The following is an 18,153-nucleotide window of genomic DNA, read 5'->3' as shown; positions in this document are numbered from 1 at the left end:
GCTTCCTATACATATACTGACCGACGACCCCAGACCCCTGGGTTAGGGACACAGATGGTTTATTACTAATGGCAAAGGCAGCAACCAGAGCAGCATCTTGGGTTGGTCCCCGTGCCTCGATTCCCCACGAGGTCACGTGAATAAGGGCTGGTGTTGGTGGTCCCACATCTCCCCAAACTTAGGAGGCTCAGAGCTTCTATAACACAAGGCAACAGGCGAGCTGCCCAGCTCCGCCCCCCCAGGGCGATGTTTCTCATCGCCTGGAGCGGAAGAGGGCAGAGGCCCCGCTGAGTGTGACGCTCCTGAAGCATCTGTCCTCTGTTCGCTGTTCACCTGCCCTTGAACACAGCTTGCCGTTGCCCCTGCTCAGAGGGTCCGGACCAGTTGCCTCGCAGCGACAGAGAATTTTAGGCCGGCTCAGTTTTCTTCTTTCCACTGGGGAGTTTTAAGTTTGCAAGGTGGCACGTTGCAAAATGCAGGCATGTTTGTCTGTTGTCTGATGTAATGAAGAAATGTTCATGCATTTAACCTCTCTGTGTTGGGGAAAAGGTGTCTGATTATTTCTTCTACTATATTAAAAATTTCAAGGTATTACGTTGTTTTTGGATTGACTTCAGCTAGGCAATGGCTCCGAGCATTTCGACTTTTAAAAGATTTTCTCTGAGGAGCTGCACACCAATCTGTTTGTCATAAGGTCTCAAAATATAAGCACACCCTCAATGCAGTAGGCCAGTGTTGTTGTTTTTTTTTTAAGTTTTTTTTTTTTTAATTTTTATTTATTTTATTTTTGGCTGCGTTGGGTCTTTGTTGCTACGCGCGGGCTTTTCTCTGGTTGCGGCGAGCGGGGGCTACTCTTTGTTGCGGTGCGCGGGCTTCTCATTGTGGTGGCTTCTCTTGTTGTGGAGCACGGGCTCTAGGCACACGGGCTTCAGTAGTTGTGGCACATGGGCTCAGTAGTTGTGGCTCACGGGCTCTAGGCGCGCAGGCTCAGTAATTGTGGCACACGGGCTTAGTTGCTCTGTGGCATGTGAGATCTTCCTGGACCAGGGCTCAAATCCGTGTCCCCCGCATTGGCAGGCGGATTCTTAACCACTGCGCCACCAGGGAAGCCCTGGGCCAGTGTTTTATATTACGTCATTTTGGCTTTTTTTTTGCACTGTGCCTTAACTGCAAAGAACCTCACCAAGAAAGCACAGAAGGTAAATGAGATGGAGGGGGGCTCAGGGTCTGGATCCCCTCCCCAGTGGCTGAACCCCACCAAAGAGGGCATTCCCCACGTTCACTGCAGCTCAATTCAGTGGGCATTTCTGGACACCTGCTGCCAGGGGGCGCTGTGCTGTGTGCGCGGTGCCCAAAGCAGGTCCCTTTGTTCAGTGGAGAATCATATTGTACTGGTGTTCTCTTTGCCTTTTATAATCCAGGAAGCTCGCAGCCAGGCTTTCGTGGAAGTCAGGGCGTGGCTGGTGGGCCCGGGGGGCGGGAAAGTTCTGTGTATTGGCGAGCCCTGCCTCCCATTTCCCTCTCTCTGGGGACAATGTCACTTAGAGCTGTTCACGGAGTGTTACAGCAGCGACGAGGACTTGGCGGAACAGCTCCTGGTCTATTCCTGTGAAGCCTGGGGCGGAAGCAGCTGTTTGGAGCTGGCGGTGGAGGCCACGGACCAGCATTTCATCGCTCAGCCCGGGGTCCAGGTAAACAACATGCAGTCACCAAACATCATGCCCAGAAATGGGCCTTTCCATCAGCTGGGTCTCTGGATCCAGTGTATCTCTAACTAGGTGTAGGGATGGGCCAGGTTACATGAACTCTCTGAGCCTTAGTTTCCTTATCTGTAAAATGGGCATAATAGGGGGTAAAGGAAGGGTTGCTGTGAGGATTCAATGAGATAATATGTGAGTGGGGCCAGCCCTTTATGGTAGCCGTTACTGTTAGAACTATTAGTAGTAGTAATGGCAGCAGAGAAACTAGTATGAAGTGGGTTCAGCCAGTGTAGACGTTTTCTGCCCCAAGTTACATTAACAGCAGTTTGCACCTGGTATCTCAGGTTTCGGAGGGGAGATTTTTTCCACCCACCATCCCAGCTGGAGGGGTCTGGTGTGAAGGGGAGGAAGACAGGGAAGAGATGGATGGACTGACACTTGTCTGCATAGCCCTTGTACACGCGATCTCGCTTCATCTTCACAGCACGCGTGCGGGTCGACATCATCCCATTTTCCTGAGGAGGACTCAGGAGCTCAGAGAGGTTCTGGAGCGTTCCGCAGGTTGCTGCTAGGAAGTGGCAGGGCTGGGATTTGATCCCATGATGATTGCCCGCCTTACGGCCTTTCCATCATACCACGCAGCCAATAACTGGCACAGTGTTTACAAAAGAATCCGTTTGCTATTGCAGCCAAGTGGATTCAGTGAGTGTGGCCATGGATGACAAGGGACACACAGGGGGCCTTGCTGTTGTTCTGGTTTAGCCTCTGCGTCGTGGTGGGCTGGAGGGAGGCCAGTGCTGGGGTCAGGGTTGCCTGGGAGACCCAGCCGGCTGCCACGGCTGCCTCGCTCTGCTCATGGTTCTGCTCACAGCTTCTTAGCCCCCAGACCCCCTCTTGCCGGTGTTCCAGAGCTTTGGGCCCTGGGGAGGTTGACTCACGCTCCCGTCCAAGTTCACCAGGCCCGACGGTTTCCACCAGATGCCGGTTCAGCGATGTTTATGGAAAGTCTCCCTGCCCGGCCCGCGGGACCAGGGAGTGTGGCTGCTCTGGGCAGGCTGACGTGTGGGGTCAGATGTCGCTGGTGGCCATGGAACCCGAGCTAGCGCGGGAGCTTTCTGTGACCGAGGGCCTCGTGGTGCCGCTCGGCGATGGCCTGGTGGGCTCATCACTCCAGCAAGATCCGGACAGGGAGGAAGACCGGACCTTACTTGTCTCGGTGTGCCCCGCAGAAGCGGACCGCCACACAAGGATTTGACTGCAAGTGGTTTATGCTGGACGTGAGTCCAGGAGGTGCACGAGGGGAGTGGAGGCCGAGAGGCCGGGGAGAGAAGGGAAGGAAGCAGACACAGGTGTGCTAAGGAGAAGTTGCCTTCTGGGGGCTCCTGGGAGCTTCGTGCCGCCTGCCCCAGTGTTGCCCATCCAAGCATCTACCCACCAACTGCAGTTTGCGGTTCCCTGGGGGCTGCCCCTCAAGAGCCAAGTACACGCCCGGCCCCAGAAGCCCAGGCAGAGCGGGGCAGGGCTCTCGGGGGAAGCCGTCCTCTCCTGGAGGGATGCGCCGGGGTATGGATGGGGCACCCGGGTCCCAGCCCTACAGACTGTGCTGGGAAGGCCTCAGGTACCCCCCCTGCTCTACCACAGAGACACACCGGTCCCTTCTGATTGACATGATATTTTTGTTCTTGTGGGGTTTTTTTTTGGCCGTGCTGTGCAGCTTGCGGGATCCTAGTTCCCTGACCAGGGATTGAACCTAGGCCCTTGGTAGTGAAAGTGCGGAGTCCTAACCACCGGATCACCAGGAAACACCCAATGCGATCTTTTCTGAGAGCCGCGGGGTCCTTCCGTGTGACCCAGCCTATGCCCACCCCTTCTGTGTTGACTTTCGGTGCTGCTGTCAGAGACAGAGCGAGTTTCTAATTCCTGCCTTCGTGGGAGGCCCTGTTCCACCTTTCAGGGGCTGATACGGTCTGGGGAAAGCTTTTCCATGCCTTTTTAGCTCAAATGGGTGTTGAGACACCAGTGGTCTCTCTCTTGCCGACTTCCTTTCAGTTTCCTGACAGGTGTCACCTGTCTGCCTCCAGAAATGAATCCTTGGGGCCCCGCAGGTAGCACTGGATGTCGTGTGAATTTGTGATCTTTCAAGGAAAAGGAGCTACAGAGGTGCTTGTTTAAACTTACACAGTAAGAATTAGAGTTGGTTAAAATTCATAGGTTTAGTGAATTTGGACTCATACACCTCTGTTTTAAAGTTCACAGAACCCAACGTAGAAAAGGACTGAAAATCAAACAGAATTTTATATGGTTGAATCATAGCCCCTTAAAATCCAGGTAACTAATATAAAAGAATAAGGATCTCAATTCAGAGAGTTATTTATTTTGGAGAGGTTTGAGGGCTGGGAAGAAAGGTCACACACCATCCAGCATGTCATTGCATTAATAAGGACCTGTGTCCTTTGTCTCTGTTTCCTGTAGAATTTTCTTTCCAAGCAATGGTACGGAGAGATTTCCCGAGACACCAAGAACTGGAAGATTATCCTGTGTCTGCTTATTATACCCTTGGTTGGCTGTGGCTTTGTATCATTTAGGTATGAAACCAGGGCACATAATCGTGTGTGTGAGTGTGTGTATACATACATCTGTGCGTGTACAAGCATCTGTGCGTGTGTACATACATCTGTGTGTGTGTACATGTATCTGTGTGTGTGTGCTCTTGTGCAAAGCATCATAAGGCCTGGAAATTACGATGTTCACTCTAGTCCCTGCACTTTAGGTCTGGGATCTCCGTGGGTTTCCCCCAGGTTTGATTTCAAAGAGGTAGAAGTGGGGTCATGTCTTCAATATCTGAGGCAGAATTTGGATCTATTAAGCATGAAATGCCGAGGCTGAATTTTGGCTGGGTCAAACTTAGAACACAATTTGGACACCACCTGTCCCTGGCCCAGCTGTGGGTCTGTGTTCATCTGTGTTCAGAAGGAGAGGTGTAGCCCACGCAGTGATGTTGGCCAGGACGGTGACCATGCTGTCACTTCTCGGTGCAGGAAGAAGCCCCTTGACAAGCACAGGAAGCTCCTGTGGCACTACGTAGCCTTCTTCACCTCCCCGTTTGTGGTCTTCTCCTGGAACGTGGTCTTCTACATCGCCTTCCTCCTGCTCTTTGCCTACGTGCTGCTCATGGATTTCCACCCCGTGCCGCAACCCCCGGAGCTGGTCCTCTACGCGCTGGTCTTTGTCCTGTTCTGTGACGAAGTGAGACAGGTAGGTCAGCCCCGACGTGGGGCGCCCCCTCCTTTCCTCAGTGAGCGGCATCTTCCTAATGCCAAAGGGGAGCAGAAGTTGCTCCTCAAGTTCCAAAGTCATTATTGCCCCCAAATAAATGTTCTCATTTGGTGGCCACCCATGAACATGAAGATGCTCTTCCATGAGATCTCCTAGCCCCAAGCCCAAGCTTTGCTCTCTAATTAACGTTAATTGGTGGAGATGAATTGCTCGGGAATGTGTTCAAAGAGCAGATTGACCTTGGACTTTTAAACCCACTCCCATCGTCAGGAGCCATTTGTGATCCTGTCATTACCGTCACTGGGGCAGGCAGCACCATGAGTGGCAGGGGAATTGGAAGGACTTTCCAGCTAAGGGCATCTCAATGCCCAGCGTGTCAGATTGACAATGTCGGAAATTCATATTCGTCCTTGTGAATTTCAGGGAGTTCATGTCATTTATTCATGGTGTTTTCTCTAGTTTCTTGGGATCTGCATTGTTTGGCATCCTCTTCCCACCCTTAATCCGAACTTAGCCCGGGCCTGGCACGTAGCAGGTGCTCAATTAATAATTGCTGAATGAATAAATGTTGATGGTGAAGGTCAGTGCTGTCCTTAAACCATCATGAAAAGTCATCCCAGAAAATCCTTTTAAAATCGTAGTTTACAGAATATTTGAGAACTGCTGTTGCTGTCACTCTTGTCCCATATGAGCCCAAACCCAAAAACATATCCATTCAACACGTATGGCCTAGGTGCTTACAGTGTAAAAGGAAGGTACTGTGCCAAGTGATACCAGATATTTGGAGGGGCAAAGGATGCTGTTCTTGACCCCACAGAGTTGCTGCCTGGAATAGGATTCCTAAATTGTTTCGACTATCATGCTAACTCTAATAGATTCTTTTTTTTTTTTTTTTTTTGGTGGCTTCTAGGAGCCTTGGGTTGAGAAAGATTCTGAGCCTCTATTTTCAGCAGGAGAACATCTTAATGAATTAGAAGTGTCTGCCATGGGCACGAGGGGCGGCAGGAGTCCTGGTACCAGTGCCCTGGATCTGCCTTTGCTTGCCTAGAAGGTGGGAGGTGCAGACACTGGCTGGAGATGGAGTACAGGTGGAAGTGTGTTGAGCATGCAAGATTATCAGGCTTTCTGTCTACCAGCAAATCTACCCCGGGACCTGGTCCTGCTGACGTGCAGAGGGTTTCTGTGACTTCAGATCAGCCTCAGGGGTGCCCCAGGCACTGGCTCAAGTGGTCACAGTTCAGTCCAGGGCACTTCTGTATTAGCTCGCTAGGGCTAGGGCTAGAGCTGCCATGATGAAGCACACCAGCTGGGCGGCTTAAACAACACAAGTTCATCATCTCACTGTTCTGAAGGCCAGAAGTCTGAGATCAAGCTGTGGGCAAGGTTGGTTCCTTCTGAGGATGTGAGGGAAAACCTGTTCCAGGCCCATCCCCAGTTTCTGGAGATTTGCTGGCCATCTCTGCTGTTCCTTGGCTGTAGATGCATTGCTCAATCCCTCATACTCACACTGCATTCTCCCTGTGTGCATGTCTCTGTCCAAGTCTCCCCTTGTCATAAGGACACTAATCACATTGGATCAGGGACCCATCCTGCTCCAGTATGACCTCATCTTAACTAATTACATCTGCAAGGACCCTACTTCCAAACAAGGTCACATCCTGAGGTGCTGGGGGGTAGGACTTCAATGTATGAATTTGGAGGGGACACAATTCAACCCACAGCCCCTTCCATATAGTCTCAGAGGCCTTCTTTTACTTGCTAGTTCTCTCTTTTTTTTGACTTCTGTGTATCAGCAGCCAGGGTGTGAAAATATCCTGCTGGAGAGAAGCAGAGAAAGATGGAAGGAGAGTCAGCATTTAAAATGGGAATGGGCCCTGGCCATTGTGAGAAAGTTAACCAAGAACTTTTAAATTAGGAACCTCCCGAGTTACGTTGTCATGGGAGCTGGCGCTGCACGGGGTCGCACGTGTTCCCTCCTAGACCGGTCGGGTGCTGGGGCCCTGACTCCCTTCCTTTGCTGTGCTCACGGGCGTGGTTGACCACCTTTCAAAGGCACATCAAAGAGAAAGTTTGGCTTTTGCAGAGGAAGAGGGTGAAAGGGTGAGTTTGGAGGGGTTTGTCTGGCTGCAGGGGGAAAGCCCTGCGTCTCATCCTGTTTGAGACACCAGCAGACAGAGCTCTCATCCTCTGTGGACGGGGAGGCCCAGTGGGGCAGATAAGTCATGAGCACAAATAAGTGGAGAGAGAGAGAGAGAGAAAGGGAAAAACCAGCAGGAATTGCAAATAGCATGGTAGTAACTTACTTAATTTCTTTGATCTTCTGGTTCCCCATCCTTAAATGGGCATCTTTCCTACTGCACGCAGTTATTTTCTTCAGCTTATTGAGATATTATTGACATACAGCACTGTATACTTTCAAGGTATACAGCATAATGACTTGACCTACATATAAACCATGAAGTTACTGAGGGGAATAAGAGGACGGGGTGTCCTACCTGCAAGACTTGCCCATCTCATCCGGCACCAGCTCCACCGGGGAGTTCCAGCTCCTCACACATACTCTGCTCTTGCCCAGAGTTGGGTGGCATGGAAATGACTTCATGCAGATGTTTGTTTCTTTTTTTTTTTTTTTATAAATTAATTAAATTAATTTATTTATTTTTGGCTACATTGGGTCTTTGTTGCTGCACATGAGCTTTCTCTAGTTGCGGCAAGTGGGGGGCTAGTCTTTGCTGCAGTGCGCAGGCTTCTCATTGCAGTGGCTTCTCTTGTTGCGGAGCACGGGCTCTAGGCACGCGGGCTTCAGTAGTTTTAGCATGAGGGCTCAGTAGTCATGGCTCGTGGGCTCTAGAGCACAGGCTCAGTAGTTGTGGCACACGGGCTTAGTTGCTACGTGGCATGTGGGATCTTCCCGGACCAGGGCTTGAACCCGTGTCCCTTGCATTGGCAGGCAGATTCTCAACCACTGCGCCACCAGGGAAGCCCGTAAAAGTTATTTTTGAAGGGGCAGTTTTTTTTTAACACCGTTATTGGGGTATAACTGCTTTACAATGGTGTGTTAGTTTCTACTGTATAACAAAGTGAATTAGCTATATGTATACATACATCCCCATATCCCCTCCCTCTTGCGTCTCCCTCCCACCCTCCTTATCCCACCCCTCTAGCTGGACACAAAGCACCGAGCTGATCTCCCTGTGCTATGTGACTGCTTCCCACTAGCTATCTATTTTACGTTTGGTAGTGTATATATGTCCATGCCACTCTCTCACTTCGTCCCAGCTTACCCTTCCCCCTCCCCGTGTCCTCAAGTCCATTATCTACGTCTGCGTCAGGGGCAATTTGAATTCAGCAGTCCTGCATATTAAGGCGATGGTGAGGGACGTGCCTGTGCTTAAGGTCAGGAGCGTGGGGTCAAGGCCACCCCTGCCGACTGAGAGCAGCTCTGACTGTGTGGTCTGTGAGCCCCATCTTCACAACACAGCCTTGCCGATTCCTGTCATTACAGGACTCTGACACTTGGGGTCGTTGTTTCGCTTTCGGGTCTGCAGACTCAGGCCTTTGGAATGCTTCGTGTGGTTGGTTTCCTCAATCAGTTCTGCCGGCCTGGTACTGTCTTAATTAACCTAATTCACACTTGTTAGCGAAAAGCAAAACCAGGCAGGATGTTACCTGCTTCAGATAGTGTCTGGGTGTCAAATGCATGCTTGTCAGTGTCTCCCTGTGTCCCCTTGCCCAGGAGACAGAGGTTGCTATGTTAATTGGAATTTTTAACCAAGGCAATCAATAAGTGCAAACATGGTTGCTAAATAACTCTTAGGTCTATTAAACAGACTGTGAATGTTTATTTAAAATGAGGTAAGTCCCAGCATCTCTTCATGGAGAGCACATTCAGTCTTGAGGCCCTTGAATCCCCAAATCCTGACAGATAGGATGAAATATGCTCCCAGTATTTTATGAATATAGCCAATCGCTGGCATTCCATTCAGAAAAGAGGTGGCTATTCCTTTTTAAAAAATGTCTTCTTACTGCAACGGTGCCTCCCAGCCCCAGACTTGATCTACTTACGGTTCTTCCCGTCATGTGGCCCGAGGCTGAGCCAGGCTGGGGCTGCCCCGTGGCCCTGTGCCTACCTGCCTCTCAGGCCAGGGTTTCGAAGAGGGAAGCAGGTGGCAGGTAGAGCCTATCCCAACTACCCTCGCCTTGCAAATGGCTCTCGGTGGGTGGTGATCAGTTTCACCGGGCCCACCCAAATGGACAGTTAGGGATCCTGACTCGATTTCTGAGCCCACGCGTTCAGCCATCCCACAGGGGAACACGGTCAAATTGGGCTGCTCACACCTGGGGGACTTTAATATTTCCTTGGTACTTGATTTCATAACGCCCTCACCCCTTTGTCCACTAAAGTTGCTGTTTGCATTTATAAATGAGTGAAAAGAAGTACTTGTTGAGAAACGGATGATGTTTCTTGAATCTCTTCCAAGTCTAAGATTGTGGGATCTCTGTGGGGGGGTGTCTAAAGAAGCAGGGTGATGCTGGAGAGAGGAAACCACGTTTCAGAACCCTAAGACCCATCACTTGCTGGCTTTCTGCCTAAGGGCAAGTTCCTTTGTTTCTTTTTCTTAGGCCTTGGTTTCAGGTGCAGAATAGGAAATAAGATATCTTAATAGCAGGTGGACCCATGTTGACGGTTCATTTAGTAGATTTGAAAAGTGCCAAGTACCTTTGATGACACATCTTTGCTGTTGTTTTCCTGCCTTGCACAAGTCTGGTGGTTTCCTTATCTGAGCTCACTTGGACCTTTGATCTTACCTCCCCTCCGACCCTTATCACGTTTCATTTTAAACATGTTTAACATCTGTCTATGCTGTGGGCCAGTAGGTTCCGTGAGTGTCGACATCACACCCAATTCGATGATGTCTCTGTGTCCCAGGAGCCCAGGACAGGTGTTTGCAACCCCGTGGATTCTCAGTAAACATGTTTTGAGTGGATGGACGAATGAAAGGGTTAGATGACCACCCTGGAATCCCCCAAATCCAGCGTAGGGATTGCCAGAGAGGCTGTCCAGATGCAGCCTTCTAATGGATACTCTTATCCCTCTTTAAGTGTTTTCCTGACATGCTTTCTTCTGAGAAATCATGACCGATATATACAAATCATGATGGAAGGATCACTGAGGCACACTCTTCCTGTCGGTCATTTCTGTGACCACGTCTGTCCTCCTAGCTGCCACACATAGCACCTGTGTGCAAAAAAAAAATTTTTTTAAACTTTTAAAAAAGTTTCTTTAATACGATGTTTTATTGCCATGTGCCAGAAAATTTTTACAGTAAACACACAATCTGTGATGACGGCAGTATGGATAACACCCTCTAGAGTTGTGCAGTGCACAGCCTACACCACTGTACGTGGCAGCCATGGGGAGGGGGGTTCCACCTTTGCCCACACAGGTTGTACTCACTCTCTGCAGGTTTCTCTTTAAAAAACAGTTAGGATCCACGAGTCTTTTTTTCTTGACTTTGTTAGCAACACATGAATAACAGCACAGCAAGCATGCAACCTACTTTCCAATCCCCCTGGAACAGCACAGGGCAGTTGCAGGGCATACTTGGCACATCATGGGCTCAAAAAGGGTATGGAAAGAAATTTGTGAGCAAGAATAAATCTGGAAGCAGTTGATATTTCCAAGCTGCTGTGTCCTCTCTCTGTCGCTCTCTGTGCTGCAGTGGTACATGAATGGGGTGAATTATTTTACCGACCTGTGGAACATCATGGATACGCTTGGGCTCTTTTACTTCATAGCAGGGATTGTATTTCGGTAAGTAGTCCTCACCACGTTTTCAAGTTTCAGGTGTTTTTGGATTCTCTTGGGTGGAAAGGCGGAGGAAAGACGTTTCAAGCCCAAGATAAGAGAGAGAGGATGAACTGTGGTCCTGTTATTTTATGAATATAGCCTATCTCTGGAATTCCATTCAGAAAAGAGGTTGCTATTCCTTTTAAAAAATGTTTTCTTACTGCAACGGTGCCTCCGAGCCCCAGAATTGGTCAACTGACGGTTCTTCCCATCACGTGACCCGAGGCTGAGCCAGGCTGGGGCTGTCCCATTGCCATGTGCCCTCCCCGCCCCCATTTAGAGATTATTACAAACGCCCATTGTCTCTGCCTCTTAGAGACACAGCTTGGTTGGCATAAAGCTGGGTCTACTCTCTTCCCCCCTCCTGGTGATCTGTAATTGAAAAAGGGTTCTTCATGGTTTTTCTCTTTGTGCTTATAGAATTCGGGGAGAGAATTAGAAATCGAGGAGAGAATGATGAAGGTGTTAAATATAGCACAGTGTTTTCGTTTGGGGCCATATAATCTTCTAACACACACTTAACTTCAACTTAAATGCTGGTTCTGGAGCCTGCCCTCCCAGCTACAAGAGTCCCTCAATCCCTGGGCCACAGCATGTGATTAGAAAAACCAGTTGAAGAGTACGGTTGAAGGCAAAAAGCAATATGACTCCACGTGATAGGGAAATTGGGGTGCATACAAACCTTGGCCCACCTTGTCCAGACCTGCTCCTTTCCGGCCTGCCTTTCCCAAATAGCTTCAGGGTGAAGCTCGTGGTCTATTGGAACAGAGAAGCCTGACTATTAATATTCACACCTACCCAGAATGAGATGCTTTACAGTGAGTACTCACTCTACAATATGAATGGGGTAAGAACTCAATTTCCTCCTCCAAAAAACCTCCCTTTCTGCTTGGGTTAAAGGCCCAGCATTTTTTTTTTTAAGTTTTTATTTTATATTGGAATATAGCTGATTAACAATGTTGTGATAGTTTCAGGCGCCCAGCAAACCGACTCAGCCATCCATATACATGTATCCATTCTCCCCCAGACTCCCCTCCCATCCAGGCTGCCACATAACATTGAGCAGAGTTCCCTGTGCTATACAGTAGGTCCTTTTTGGTTATTAAAGGCCGAGCATTTGAATCACGGTTGGATGTGATTTCTAGAGCATTCCAGTTAGAAAGCACATATGGCTTTCAATGAACACGCCAGCAGGAGGTTAGCTAATTAAATGATCTGCTGCAAACGAGGTAAGTTTCATTGGGGGGGAACCTGGCAGGGTCACGTCCCAAGTGGTCGGGGTCATTGTAGAGGCCTGTGAGCCAGGAAGTTAGCGATGTCGGGATTGGGTCCTGCAGGAGTATTTGGGATGAAGGACTAAAGTGTCCTGCCTCTCCTGGAGTCCACGAGGGCAGTAGACGTGGCCTTTGGTTTTCAGTGGCTGATGGGCCAGTGATGTCCCTGGTCTATTTCCACTTACTCTCAATTCCCAGGCTTTTGGCTGTTTCTTCACATTTGGTTATTTTTAAAAGCAAAACTTTGATTGTAAATCAACTGTACTTCAATAAAATGTAAAAAAATTAGCAAATAAAATCCAGAAATAAATAAAAATGATAAAAAAGCAAAACCCTGAAATATTTTGTCAGCATCTCACAGCTTCTTTCCTCTTCTTTCCACAGGCTTTACCCTTCTAACAAAACCTCGCTGTACTCCGGACGAGTGATTTTTTGCCTGGATTACATTATATTCACGCTAAGGTTGATTCACATTTTCACGGTCAGCAGGAATTTAGGACCCAAGATTATAATGTTGCAGAGGATGGTAAGAGTGAAGAATATTTGTAGTTAGTTGTCCTTCTTCCAGCTGCACCCAGCGTTCCTTTCATTGTTGAGAGGAGGATTTTGTGCATAGAGTGATGGCTGCATTTCACAATCAGTAGGGTTTACTTTCTTGATGTGTTTTCATCAGGGGCCCCTTCCAGGTTAAAATTTAACAAAAGATCACTGTTAGGAGCAAACAGCATGACTCAGTGTGTTGCTAAGAAAGATCTCTAGATTTTATATGTTTCCAAGTGCTTTCACTTGAGTCTTAACAACTCACTAGGAGCCTAGGCGGGAGAGGGACTTTTATACCCATTTTACAGATGCGGACAGTCAGGTTCAAGAAGGTTAATATGTTTGTCTGGAGACATGCAGTGAGCTAGAAGCATAGCGTCGAGTGGAACTTTCATCTTACAATCATGCGATACAGACGTCAGGAAAGCACTACCAGCCCCGTTCCATGGGGACAAATAACAGAAAGATACACACTGACGATGTTGCTTCTCTCAGCTTGTTTTCCACGTGACCCAAACCTCCCGTGTTTCTGTCTTTAAATCAGATGGGCGTTTGGATGAGCTCATCTGGAGGTTCCTTTCCAATACTGAGCTTCTTCGAGTTTGTGGTTTTAATTCAAAGCATATCTGGGGCATCAAGTCACCATGAAGTCATGCTGTGTGTGCAAAACATTAAGAAAGATAAAACGGTGCATTCTTGTCTAAAAAGGAGAGCTTTTATTTTCCTTAAGAAAAAAAAAAACTAAGGCAAGAGCTTAGGGGTCTGCAGAACGTGGGCTGGAGAGGAGGAGGGGAGGTCCAGAGTTGGATCCCTCTCCTGCTCCCAGGCTGGTCTCATTCAGAAAGTCTCTGCTGCTGAGCTGGTTTGGGGACCTGCAAGCAAAGATGCATCCGTCAGTTTTAGTGCTGGGAAGGAGATGCCCCGAGACCCAAGGGTGATGATGGCCATTTTAAAAAATTAATGATCAAACGCTGGGCACCTTAGGTTCCAGGGTCCCGGAGCCTCTGTCCTTCTCCGTGGTCAGCGGAGCGGACAGGCCGCCCTGGTGCAGTCCTGACTCCCCTCTCCTGTCCTCCCGTGACAGCTGATCGACGTGTTCTTCTTCCTGTTCCTCTTTGCCGTGTGGATGGTGGCCTTCGGCGTGGCCAGGCAAGGGATCCTCAGGCAGAACGAGCGCCGCTGGAAGTGGATCTTCCGCTCGGTCATCTATGAGCCCTACCTGGCCATGTTCGGCCAAGTGCCCAGCGACGTGGATAGTAAGCCTGACGTGGCCTGGGCGGGGGGCAGCTGGGAGGCGGCAGATGCTTCTAGAACCCGCCTCCGAGGCTCCGCACTCTGACCCTGGGGACTGTCTTAGGAGCAGGCGGCTGGCATCTGGCCAGCACGAGGCAGCGGGCACTAACCCTCAAGGCCATTCCTTTCTCCTGAGCAGGATCTTACGTCCACCTTGTGAGCTGGTCTCCAACATGTCAGCCTGCAATTTTTAAACCTTTTTAAAAAGTGTGTTTCTCATATTTCCAACAGCAGCGTGGCCGATGAGAGCAAGGAACCTCACTTGTTTAGAAATGAGTGTTGCGAGTCCGTCCTGTACAGCAGAGTGACGGCGTGCTCATTTAGTTCAAAAAGTGCAATATTGAAAAATTTTGCACTGGAACCTGGAATTTAAACTTCCAGCATCAGCCTTCTGCCAGCTATCTTTCAGAGGCAGGTTAATGGTGGCAGAGATGGCATTGATTTGGCCACACCCAGTTGACATAAGGGCATGTGTCGGGCATGTGCAAACTGGTGTGTGTTTTGGATAAACTGTCTAAAGCAGCTCTGGGATGCTGACAGTAGCCTGGGCTTGTCACATTCTGTCCTGCCATGGGAAAACTGCCCCGATGTGTGCCTGGCCCTATGCTCTCATTTCTCAGCTGCTTGGTGTTTTCTCAATTATCTCCGTGGCCTCGTGTGGTGCTTCTGGCCTCTTCTGCTGCAGCCTCTTCCAAGACCTTAGGAACAGCTCTTTTCCGTGCAACGATGGGAAGGCACCTTGTTATTATTATTTCCCGTCTGCACACTGTACTTGCCATTTTACAGAAAAGTGAGTGTGTGTTGTCCTCACAGCAATCTCACGTGTCGGTGGTTTTAGTCTTGTGAGGGACCGCTCACAGTAACTAACCTAAAGAGCCAGTGGCAGCTGGGGTTCAAATCCTGGTCCAGCCACGTGTGTGCTGTGCGCCCTGGGACGCAGCTTGGTGTCTCTGCCTCTCAGTTCCGTTGCAGGTAAAATGGGTGTAGCACTGACTTTTCTGCCGGGCGTTTCACCGACTGGCAGGACTGAACTCAAACTCACAGGCTCAGATGAAGATCTGTAGCCCAGAGCGACTCCCAGAGGGCCAGACACTCACATCCATTGCCTTCTCTGAGATTCTCAGACACACCTCTCCATCCTCCCTTCCAGACTCAGACTTTCTGCAAGTCCCCACTTTAGGATCTGTCACCACCGGTCGCACAGATGTGCAAAGCAGAAGCCTCGATGTCACGTCCTTGACGCCTCCTATGACTTCCTCCCCCACCTCCAGTTCATCAGCTAGTTTTGTTGATTTTATCCCCTAAATGTCTTTGAAACCCAGCCACTTTTTACCATCCCCACCACCACTACCCTAAGCCATCCTCAGCGCCTGCCCGCATGGCTCTTAGTCATAACCTCCTCACATCTCCCTCTGGCTCCTTGTGATCTGTGCTGCAGCCAGAGTGATCCTTGAATGAAGAGAATCTGATGTGTCACACCTCTGCGTCAAGCAGTCTAACGGCTATCTGTTGCTTTTAGTATAAAGATAAAAAAGTTAACATGCTAACTGCATATCCTATTCTCTCATTTCAACAGACCTTTCCAGTCCCCCTACCACAGGGCCTTTGCTTGTGCTGTTCCCTCTCCAGATGCTCTGGGCACCCCATCTCTCCCCATTCATTTAGCTGGCTCCTACTCATCCTTCTGTCCTCAGTTCAGAGACGCTTCCTTCCTGTGGAACCATTCTCAGATGAGATGCCTCAGTTTGTGCCCACGGAGTACACTGTACGTGTCCTTCTTAGCACTTCTCAGGGGCTGAAATGTTCAACTTGTGTGGTCAATCATCTGCCTCTTCTTCCAAAGAGGTTGGAAGCTCCCTGGGGGCAAAGACCATGTTTACCTTGCCTTCCTTTTTATCTTCCATCCTAGTGAAGTCCTGGCTCACAGTAGCTGCTCAATAAATACTTAAAAATTTTTTATTGAAGTCTAGTTGATTTACAATGTTGTGCTCGTTTCAGGTGTACAGTAAAGTGAATCAGTTATACATATATTCACTCTTTTTTAGATTGGTCATTACACAGTATTGAGTAGAGTTCTCTGGGCTATACAGTAAGTCCTTATTAGTTAACTATTTTATATATAGTAGTGTGTATATGTCAGTCCTAAGGTATCCCCCCATTTCCCCCTGGTAACCATAAGTTTGCTTTCTACATCTGTGACTTTATTTCCGTTTTGTAAATAAGTTCATTTGTACCATTATTTTTCGGTTCCACATATAAGCAATATCATATGATATTTGTCTTTCTCTTTTTAACTTACTTCACTCAGTATGACAATCTCTAGGTCCATCCATATTGCTGCAAATGGCATTATTTCAATGCACTGTTATTCAGTCAATAAATACTAAATGAGTAGGTGAACGCATGGTTCTGAGGCTTACACCATGATTCTGAGGCTTACCCATGATAGAGTGCCTTGGAACAATGCCCAACACATTGCATGATCATCACACCTTTGTGGTGCTTTAGCACTGCCCGCTCCAGAGGGTCCTCACATTGCCTGTCTGTTGCTGTATCCTCAGGCACCACGTACGACTTCTCCCACTGCACCTTCACTGGGAATGAATCCAAGCCCCTGTGCGTGGAGCTGGACGAGCACAAGCTGCCCCGCTTCCCCGAGTGGGTCACCATCCCCCTGGTGTGCATCTACATGCTCTCCACCAACATCCTGTTGGTCAACCTGCTGGTCGCCATGTTCGGGTACGTGCTTGGCCATGCACCGGCTGGGGGTCCACGCCATGCCGGGCCCCGTGCCAGGCGGGGCTGGGGGAATCGGGAGTGAAGCAGCAAAGGTCCACGCTTGAGGAGCTTATGATAGAGGTCTTATGATAGGAGATTGGTGGTCTGGGGTGGGGAGAGGCCTTGAAGGGACTATATTAAGATATAGCGAGTCCTATAAGCAGTAACGTAAATTTTTGGACCCCGAAGACAGGTGCCTGTAACCCCCTCCAGCACGTTCAGACTGCATGTTTAGTGTCCATTGAGCAACCTCCCCCGAGCGCCGAGATGCTGGCCTGACAATGACTGTGGCTCAGCTCGGCTCCCAGGTTCTCATTTTCTGTGGACTCCGTGGGATGGATTCTAGGGCTTAAGGGACTCAGCTTTTAGTTAGCTGCTGCTTTAAAATATTTAGTTTAAGTACAAATCAAGAGAGCAGAGTCAGGAGAGCAACTCTCCTTTGGGGCTCATGTCTAATGAGGTTGGCCTGAGAACACGATGGTGACTCTGAAACATTTTTTTTGCTTTTGGCCATTCCCTTTAATCCATTTAGAAAATCATGTTTATCTTGCCCCTTTGTCTTTCTTAGGAGCGTTTCAAAGAACCCCATGTGGTGGGTACCTTAATTTTATGCTGTTGTTGTGAAGTAGGGGGTTATTCTGGGTACATGAATCCTGGCATAGACAGGCAAGCAGTTTAGAAACAAAATACAAATTAAAAAAAATTATTAAACTTTGGAGTGAAAGAAAAACCATAGTTGAAACCAGAAACTGAGAAACTATGAAGGACAAGAAAAACACATTTAATTTCGTTAAACAGGATGCCTCAGATGAAGTCATGTCATAAATGATAGACTGGGGGCAATGTTTGCCTAAGGTGAACAAAGGCTTCTCATTCTTACTATAGAAAGAGCTCCTGCAAATCGGTGAGAGAAAGATGAGCCAGTGGAAAATGGGCAGAGGAATGCAATTCAGAGAAATTCAAATGGCCACTAACTGTAGGGGAAGGGGCTCAACCTCATGGGTGGGAAAGGTCAGCTGAAACCAACAACAAGGTGCTGGTTTAGGATCCATCAGGTGAAGAGACATCACAAGAAATGCTGGAGGTGATGCTGGGAAATGGGCACTGCTCTGGGAATGTGAATTGTCTCCCACTTTTGGGAAAGTGACCTGAAAATAGCTATTAAAAAATATGCAAACCTTTGGCCCAACTCCTTCATGTCTGGGAATCTTTCCTAAAGATATCTAGGCAAAAAACGTTTATTAGATCATTGTTTGATGCCTATCAGTAAGGGGATGGTAAAACAAAGCATGTCGTATCCATACCACGGAACATTATGCAGCCCTTAAAAAGAAAAGCTGAGATCTATATTTATTGACTTGGAAGGAAGACATTTTGTTAAATATAAGAAGCTCAGTGCAGGCTTATTTTTATGGCATAATCTTATTTTCTGACAGTAAAA

General features: G+C 48.6%; 1 protein-coding gene across 3 annotated transcripts in view; it reads left to right on the top strand.

The window, feature by feature from the left end:
• Positions 1-18,153, top strand: part of TRPM8 (transient receptor potential cation channel subfamily M member 8) — a 101,541-nt gene that overhangs the window by 55,616 nt on the left and 27,772 nt on the right. For all 3 annotated transcript variants that reach the window (XM_082395543.1, XM_082395542.1, XM_082395541.1), the window contains exons 15-21: positions 1,546-1,691; positions 4,173-4,285; positions 4,739-4,955; positions 10,700-10,791; positions 12,486-12,627; positions 13,726-13,897; positions 16,496-16,673. In XM_082395543.1, the coding sequence (XP_082251669.1) occupies positions 1,546-1,691; positions 4,173-4,285; positions 4,739-4,955; positions 10,700-10,791; positions 12,486-12,627; positions 13,726-13,897; positions 16,496-16,673 (1,060 nt within the window). The remainder of the gene's footprint in view (positions 1-1,545; positions 1,692-4,172; positions 4,286-4,738; positions 4,956-10,699; positions 10,792-12,485; positions 12,628-13,725; positions 13,898-16,495; positions 16,674-18,153) is intronic.

Source organism: Balaenoptera borealis, assembly GCF_965194805.1.
Source record: "Balaenoptera borealis genome assembly, chromosome: 6".
In the NCBI taxonomy this organism is placed as follows: Eukaryota; Metazoa; Chordata; class Mammalia; order Artiodactyla; family Balaenopteridae; genus Balaenoptera; species Balaenoptera borealis.
This window is presented reverse-complemented; position numbering and strand designations above follow the sequence as displayed.